The sequence below is a fragment of the Chenopodium quinoa genome, unplaced genomic scaffold, assembly GCF_001683475.1.
Source record: "Chenopodium quinoa cultivar QQ74 unplaced genomic scaffold, ASM168347v1, whole genome shotgun sequence".
NCBI classification, from domain to species: Eukaryota; Viridiplantae; Streptophyta; class Magnoliopsida; order Caryophyllales; family Amaranthaceae; genus Chenopodium; species Chenopodium quinoa.
The window spans coordinates 328,732-337,441 of record NW_018743331.1 but is presented as its reverse complement, the minus strand read 5'-3'; the positions used below and the strand labels follow the sequence as shown (position 1 = coordinate 337,441).

The window sequence follows — 8,710 nt, the reverse complement described above, 5'->3', positions numbered from 1 at the left end:
GTTAACCTGAATAAGTAACTCCGACTACACGATGTGGCCAACCACACATGAAAATTTGTATAACTATTAATATCTTTAAATAAAGTTATAAAGATAATAATCAACAATAAAACATACTAGTCTCCCAAAAAAAAAACATAAGAATATAAGCGTTTTTTTTTTTTTTTTTGTGTGAATATAACCCTAAATTGACGTTTAATCATATTTTTCCACTCAATTAAGGACTCACGTTCAAATATTCTTATTAGAGGTCAACAAATGGACCAATCAAAATTCCAATCTCTCAATTTTATAATAAAAACAGAAATTCAATGAATTCGCCTGCATTAACCAAACTTCGTATCAAATTATGATTTTACACGTTACCCTATAAATCATACAATTAACAATAAAATTAAAATTTTTAATAATGTTATACGAAGTATTTCTAAGTCCTTAACTCCTTATCATTCAAGTATGACCTCATAACATCCGTACATATTAAAACCAACCATACTCTATTTTTCCCAATTCCTTTTTCGCTTTCTCTCTCATAATTCTTTGATTAAAGTCATAAAATTGATTTAAATCGAAACGCTGAAACAACAATTACTGTATATATAAATTTTAAAACATCCCCCTTTAACTTTCTCCCACTTTTTCTCTCACTTCGAGATCCGCCATTAATACGGTTTCAAGCTTTTCTTTATCATTTTATGGTTTAAGCTCTTAATTCATTACTTTTCCGGTGAGTTTTCCAGTTTTTTGTAATCTAGGTATTTTTTATTTGTGTTTAATTTTTCTGGGTTTTGTTTGGTTTTCGTTTTCTGTTGAAAATCTATTGCATTATGCTCTTTGTAATTTTTTATTTTTGATGTTTTTGGTCAGTTTTTTGTATGTAACTGTAAAATTGCTTCGAATATATGTTTGCTTTTCGCTTTCGTCTGTTATTGGTGTGAATTTGTTTAATTTAATGTTATTGAAATATCGTTTCATTGAATGAAGTAGTAATCAATTTGAGTTATACTTGTATGTTTTTAGTTGATCTTTTTTAGCAATATAGTTATTGGTCAGCTGAGAATTAATTAAGTATTAATTGGGTTTATATGGAATGAGATCTTCCTTGAATATGTTTAGATTTGATGCAAAAATTTCATTGTTTTGATGTTTTTGGTGCAGATTATGATGCTATAATACTGAAGAACTTGCTAAATCAGGAGAAAAAGCTGGTTTAGATGCAAGTTTTTTATTAGAATTTGGGACAGTATTAGTGTTCAATTCAATTTTTATTGATTCTGTTTAGAATCAGTGAATTGAAGGGTTTTTGAGGGTTTTTTTTTTGTTAGATGAGAAGATTTTTAAGTTTGAAGGTCAACAATGAAAGGGTTTGAAGGAGTGTCATTGAATATGGAGAGGAGATGGGCATTTCCTCTTGTGATAACCTCAGTGCTTTGTGTATTTGTGTTAGCATCATGCTTTAACATGGGACTTCTTTCGTCTATCGGCTCTATCCCCTCCATCAATACGATTATAGCTCATTATTCTAGGTCATCGGTGAATCAAACAAATCCGTTGTTTGTCGAGTCAATTGTGTCTCAGCCTCCACCACCACCTGCCCTGCCTCCGCTCCCTCGATTTGCTTATTTGGTTTCTGGATCAAAGGGTGATTCACAGAAGCTATGGAGAACGCTGCAGGCGTTGTATCATCCAAGGAATAAGTATATTGTTCACTTGGATTTAGAGTCTTCAGTGGACGAAAGATTGAGTCTGGCTGCACGAATTGATAATGATACGCTGTTTTCCACGGTTGGGAATGTGCATATGATCACGAAAGCAAACATGGTCACTTATAGAGGCCCTACCATGGTTTCAAATACACTACATGCTTGTGCTATTCTTCTCAAGAAATATAATGACTGGGATTGGTTTATCAATCTCAGTGCTTCAGATTATCCTCTAGTCACCCAAGATGGTTAGTTGGTTTCTTAACAGATTGCAATTTATCTATGTTTGTATTCTGGTTTGTGTTTCTAAATTGATCATGTAACTCTGCACAGATCTCATATACTCATTTTCGAAATTGGATCGGAAGCTGAACTTTATTGACCATACTAGCAGACTAGGTTGGAAAGAGTAAGCTCAATTTATCTGTCTATTAATTCATTGTAAAGTGTATGTGTTATGCAGTTGTGCTGATGTATGTATTTGTCATATGTTCTGCAGGGCTGGACGGGCTATGCCTTTATACATAGATCCTGGGCTTTACTCATCAAAAAAATCAGACATATTCCGGGTTAACCCGAGAAGAAGTTTGCCTACATCATTTAAATTATTTACCGGTTAGTCTTTCTTTTCTTTGTCAATTCTAGGAATTAGGTACATTTCCAATAATATTTAGGAAATCAGTACATTTCCAATAATATTTAGGAAATCAAAGTATGCTCTGAAAACTGATTTATTATATCCTGAAATTCTTTGTTTGTGTCTGTTTATGGGGTGGCCAAAAGAATTAAGTTTAATGCTCTTGTAGCTGACAAAATTGAGATGTTAAGAGATAGGATATTTTCTAGTTACTCCATCTGATGTTGCTTGTAGTTTGGTATATTCTAAGATAATTAAGTCAATCTTAGCCGTGAAAATAGACTGATCACTATGTCACCAAAAATTAAATAAGAAGACTTATCACAACTTCACAAGTATAAGAAGTTAAGAACAATTCTATTTTGATACTCCGTAGCCCTTTATGTTTACTTTGGATAGAGAAATGGGTAAATGTGGCGGTTGCTTTCAAGAATTTCAAAAATTATTTATCAAACACATTGTCCCTCTCAAGATCATACCCCTTTAAGAGTTGGGAGCAAATTAACTGATCAATTTACTGTTTTGGCTCTCATCAGAACAAGTTTTATGCCTCCTACATTGGCTTTGGATACAATTTCTTTTCTCTGTTTCTTCTGAAGATGTATGTTGTATTAGACTATCAGTTTGTGATATCTTTTGATTTGCAGGTTCGGCATGGATGGTTCTTTCGCATGATTTTGTGGAATACCTCATTTGGGGATGGGATAACTTACCTAGAACCATGCTTATGTATTACACAAACTTTGTCTCTTCTCCAGAAGGCTACTTCCACACTGTCATCTGCAATGCACCGGAGTTTGCTAAAACTGCAGTTAACCACGACCTCCACTATATTGCCTGGGATAACCCTCCAAGACAACACCCACGGTATCTTACCTTAGCTGACACCGATAGGATGATTGGCAGCAATGCTGCATTTGCCCGGAAATTCAGGCAAGACGATCCTGCATTGGATAAAATTGACCGGGAATTACTTGGCCGTATAAATGTGAGTGTTACTCCTGGTCGCTGGTGTGGTGGTAAGCCACGTTGTAGCAAAGTTAAAAATCCTGACAAGGTAAAACCAACTCGCGGAGCTCAAAGGCTTGGTCAGCTTATACCAAGAATAGTCTCAGCAGAGGCATTCCTAACCAGGCAATGTAAATAGATTTTTCATGGAAGACTTCCTTGCTTGACTTATATCACACATCTGAAACTATGTGCAGAGAGATAGTTTTCGCATTGGGAGATCAAGCTTTGAGAGAGCATCATCAGGGAGTTCTTTACATGCTCAAATATATATCATCGGACACCGATGGAAATTTCTTTTTCTGATTTTTTGGGGGGAGAGGGTGGGGGGGGGGGGGGGGGGGGAGGTGCTCACAGAACAGTGATTTGGCCTTAGCTGGGTTAGATTTAGGACTATTATTGCTAGATTTTTGTGGATTGTTAAAACTATACTTACATTTTTTTTACTCTCTTTACATTCGTGACTCCATGAGATGTATGTTTCCTCACATTCGAAATAAGCTTAGTACATATGAGCTCCTTCAGTGTTGTTCTGAAGGTCCAAAAGTGCTATTCTTGTGCAGAAAATCACTTATCTTTTGATGTTTGACATTAATTAAGCCTCTCAGTTTATTTTCTACTGTATATTTTTTTTTAATAATTTTGTGTGCATAATATTTTGATTATATTTTGTGTCAATTAGAACTACTGAAGTATTAGGACATAGTTGCCAGTTAATTATCAACCAAGTCCATAGTGCAAGGGTATCTTTTAAGCTTTTTTGTGATCACCGACGCAATTTGGTACTGGTTGACAAATGACAATAATGATTAATGACAAATGCTAATGCATAATCATTCTGTAACAATGGGGAAATCATGCAGCCGCTTAAGGAATCTTTCTATTAAAAAATAGTTAACACATTAATAGTATTTTGAATTATTAACCCTCCTTTGAGTGAAAGATGTACCCAAAAGTAGCTTTTATAATACATAATTAACGATATTGACGTAGATATAAAATTCACTTTATCTTATTATATCTTATTCATAATAAATTGAACTTATTTGAACTAATTTTTAGCGATAATGATGTTCACATAAATTTTACTTAATCTTATCGTATGTTATTAACGATAAATTGAATTTATATGAACTAATTAGCGCTTATCTTATTTTACATGAATTTATCAATCCTTTTTTTTTTTTTATCTTATTGCAACTAATATATATATATATATATATATATATATATATATATATATATATATATATATATATATATATATATATATATATATATCAGGATTAATATTTTTAAAACTCTACAATCGGATTATGCCACGTAAGATTAGTTTTTTTAAAGCGCTACGTAGGATTATATAAAGAGGAGTTTTTTTCCGAGTTTTTAGAGCGCCACGTAGGATTTTAATTTTTAAAAAATTATTAAAACACCACGCAGGATTAATATTTTTAAAACGCTACAATCGGATTATGCCACGTAAGATTAATTTTTTTAAAGCGCTACGTAGAATTATAATAAAAAAATAAACGCCACGTAGGATTAATATTTTTAAAACGCTATTATGCCACGTAAGATCAGTTTTTTTAAAAGCACAACATAGGAATATAATAATAAATAAAAATTTATTTGAGCATCACATAGGAAAATGTTATATTTTAGCCAATGAAAAAAAAGGAATTGCAATTTATTTTAGATCTAAAATTTTATATTAATTATATAAATAAAATCAATGCGTTTACTGTGTGGCCGGCCATATCGTGTGGCGGTTGAGACACACCAAAACACTGACCGAGTAGCCTTGATCGTTCGAGTAACCCTGATCGATTAAGTAACCCTTGACCAACCGAGTAACCCTGACCAAATAATCTCGACCTTACGGTGTGACCAGTCATATATGAAATTTTGTGAAATAAAATATTATCTTTATATATTAGGAATTTTTATCTAAATATGAAAAACAAAATTAATAATTCATTTTATAGTAAAATATTCAAGTAGTAAACAAACGAATATCACAAAGTTTATCAAATAAATATAAATATAGTTAAATATTTTATTTGAAAAAATACAAACAAACCGTGCATCACACGTGCTTCATCTTGTATTTCTATAAACCGAGGAAAATAGACCTTAAACAAATGCAATGAAAAGTGTGGAAAAGCAAATAAGTACAACAAAAGAATATAAAGCGAGTATGATGATTTCAAAATTTGAACGAAGCGATATCATATTTCTATCTCCTTTATTTGAGCGTTTTTTCAAACACTTCTTAAAATATTACTTCACATAAAATACCAATATTGAATCCTCGGCACTGATCAGACAAAGATAGGATACTTATTTTAGGCTAAAATTATAAAAATTTCACCAAGTAGTTAAATCGAACATTTAAACACACATCCGTATCTAATATAGTAATATGGGTGATTTCCAGTAATATAAGTTTCAAAAAACAAGATTGATAAAAAAAAGTTAAAGTCTATCAACATATATTCTATCCAAATCCGATTCAGTAAAGTCATTTAGCTAAATTGTATTCCACACAATTTGCATAGAAGTTAGAACACTGAAAATTAGGAAAGTTAAAGTCTACTAGAGTACATACTAGTGGATGCTCATTCTCTTATGATAATTCTAGGATATTCTGGATATATTAGGGTGTTGTTAAACGTCGTTCACAAATTATGTTTATTATTTTACAAGTACATTATTGAATAAGAAGAATATAGACCTATTCTCTCTATTATGTTTATTATTTTACAAGTACATCATTGAATAAGAAGAATATAAATCTATTCTCTCTCCTATTTTTCTTCTCTTTAATTTTACAACACGTTATCAGCAACAAAGCTCTAGATAATTAATAACTCTTTTGATTCCTATACATATACATATTTACTAACTTCCCTCAATCCGCCGTCTCTCTCCAATATCACTCTCTCTCTTCCCCGCTCGATCTGGTTGGGTTTTCTATATTTTCCTCTTAATTCTCATAGAAAATCAGAGTTGGTCTATTTAATTTATTTCTCAAGTTTCTAGAATTCGTTGAGTTTTGTTATGATTTCGTTCTTAATTTTTAAATTTTTGTTGTGAATCAAAGAATCTTTTGATGAATTACCCTACATGCATGTGAATTTCACCATATATACTCCGTATACCAAGTTGTGATTTATGTGGGTGGAATATTAGTGAATTACATACATGTTTCATTTTCAATTTCAATTTTGGCGATTTTTTCCGGCAATTTTCTCTGATTTGGTAGAAGTGTGTTATTATTGGATGAAAATGATTGTTTTTTGTAGATTTGATTTGTTGATGAATTTTCTAGTTTTTAAAGTACCTGATTATTCTCATATCTATAATTTCTATGAATTCTTGCTAATTGTCATTCACCGTATATCGAATAACTGCTGAGTAAGATTTATGCTATGTATATTTTTTTTTTTTTTTAATTTAATCTAACTCTAATTTCAGTTGCTTTTTTTTTTTTTTTTTTTTTTTTTTTTTTTCAGGTTATCACTCTCTGATTTTTACTCTATACATTCCATCATCTTATCACGCAGTTCATCATATGCAAGAAAGTTATTTGGGTTCAGCGATATATTATACTTCCGTCTTGATTTTTGCTTGTCTCATCAATTGGGTGTAGTTTCAAGCATAGCAAATTATTAGATACGATAAAACTTAATCACCCCTACCTCGCTAAGGAGATGAATTTAATAGCAACTTTACTGGTATCACTATATTCTTTTCTCCATATTTTATTGAATTTATCAGATTATTGTACTTCTTGAAATAAAATAATTATAGGTTATTAGACTATTTATTTGATTGATTTAATTTATATGCTCCGTTTTTTTTTTATTGAAATGAAATACGAAGTTTATTAAATTTGGGATATGGCTATTGATTTGTTTCAGCTAAGTTGGCGTATTTGAATTTGGCTAACTATTGATTTGTTTCGACTAATTTGTCTTATTTGAATAGCTATAATTTTGGAGAATGAAATCGGTGGTTTCATCATCAATCTCTGTTGAATTATGTGATGATCATAGTATATTGATTTTATTTTTTTTAGTTTTAAATTCTTGGACATGATGATCTAATATATACAACCTGTTGCTTTCAATTGTGTGGTTTACCATCATCATAGAGTGTTCAAGCATATTAGTTATGAACTACTTTAATGGTTGTAGATTTTATTTTATTTTTTGGATCTAGCTAAATTCCTATGAAATACATAAGATGTTAACCAAATCCTTCTTGAATTAGGCACCAAAGCTTGCCCGTTAGATATGTGTTACAGGATTTAATGAAAACCCAAGTACTTTTATTCTATGATAAAGCTGAGAGTTTTTCCTTCATCACTTCTTTAGTACCCACTAGCTCATATGGAGTATTAAATTGAAGATAGCACTTTTTGTTGTGCCTTGTTCCCTTTGATGTTGAGTGAGTATGTGAATATCAGGAAGGTGTGATTCGGAGAAAATGGTTGTTAAGTCGTGTGATAAACTATGTTATAAAGTATTAGAATTGCATTTGGTTGGATTAGTTATTTCATTGGTTTTGGTTGACATAAAGAATAATCTTAGTTTTAACTCGGACAAGTTTGGTAGCTTCTTATTGTTTACTTTGTATTTGGTTTTATAAAAGGTATTGTAAACGAATTATGATTATAATAATTGTTTTTATTTCATGATTATGCCTACTGATTGCTACCAGACTTGATTAGCTTTTTGTGAATGTGATATGTTACTATTAATAATCTAAGGTTATTAATTACTCATGATAGTTTATAAATTATGAATATATTTATCTAAGCTAATTTCTAATTCCTCATTTATAATATTATAAATTTCTCAAGGTATGTTTTTTTATAGATATAGATGGCATGTGTTTGGTATATTACTATAATGGTGCGTTAAGTTCATTGCTAAAGAAATTCAAAGTAATTTTGAATTTGAGGAAAATTCATTTATTTTATTAATTAGATGGGAAAGCAGTTGATTGATGAATTAGTATTGTTTGTGATGACAATAATGTCTATTATATGAGATAAATATAATTTCTATGAAATGGTCAAGACAAGTATTGTACTACTAGTAACTAATACTCTATAATTGTATACCCCCCTCCATTTTTGGGACTAAGTTTCAAATTTTGTTTAATACTGACACGATTTCATTGTTGAAATATTGATTAATGTGCGATAGGATTCGATTATATATATGATACTCTATGCCTGCATTAAGTTGAATTATATGAATGACGATGATTAGATTGAACATGAAATACTCATATCTGAAGTTCCTTAAATTTATGAAGGGTCATAAATAATAATTGGAAAAAAATGAAGGTA

The 8,710-nt window shown here is 30.8% G+C and overlaps 1 protein-coding gene and 1 long non-coding RNA gene across 2 annotated transcripts; both read left to right on the top strand.

Moving 5' to 3' along the window:
* The first annotated feature begins 455 nt into the window (after nucleotides 1-455).
* On the top strand, nucleotides 456-3,967 carry LOC110737653 (beta-glucuronosyltransferase GlcAT14B-like). The gene is made up of 5 exons (XM_021917985.1): nucleotides 456-727; nucleotides 1,159-1,951; nucleotides 2,037-2,112; nucleotides 2,203-2,318; nucleotides 2,988-3,967. Exons 2-5 carry the CDS (start codon nucleotides 1,357-1,359, stop codon nucleotides 3,485-3,487), a joined length of 1,287 nt encoding a protein of 428 aa, XP_021773677.1. The 5' UTR covers nucleotides 456-727; nucleotides 1,159-1,356; the 3' UTR covers nucleotides 3,488-3,967.
* A 2,180-nt stretch (nucleotides 3,968-6,147) lies between these two features.
* Nucleotides 6,148-7,251, top strand: LOC110737652. Its single transcript, XR_002514428.1, has 2 exons — nucleotides 6,148-6,311; nucleotides 6,864-7,251. It is a non-coding gene; the product is annotated as an uncharacterized LOC110737652 (long non-coding RNA).
* Nucleotides 7,252-8,710: the final 1,459 nt, after the last annotated feature.

What these genes read in the sequence shown, in the direction of transcription:
- LOC110737653 (XM_021917985.1), top strand. Translation starts at nt 1,357, where the DNA reads ATGAAAGGGTTTGAAGGAGTGTCATTGAATATGGAGAGGAGATGGGCA. An exon ending in TCCTCTAGTCACCCAAGATG is followed by an intron (nt 1,952 to 2,036) that starts GTTAGTTGGTTT and finishes AACTCTGCACAG; the next exon opens with ATCTCATATACTCATTTTCG. An exon ending in AGCAGACTAGGTTGGAAAGA is followed by an intron (nt 2,113 to 2,202) that starts GTAAGCTCAATT and finishes TATGTTCTGCAG; the next exon opens with GGCTGGACGGGCTATGCCTT.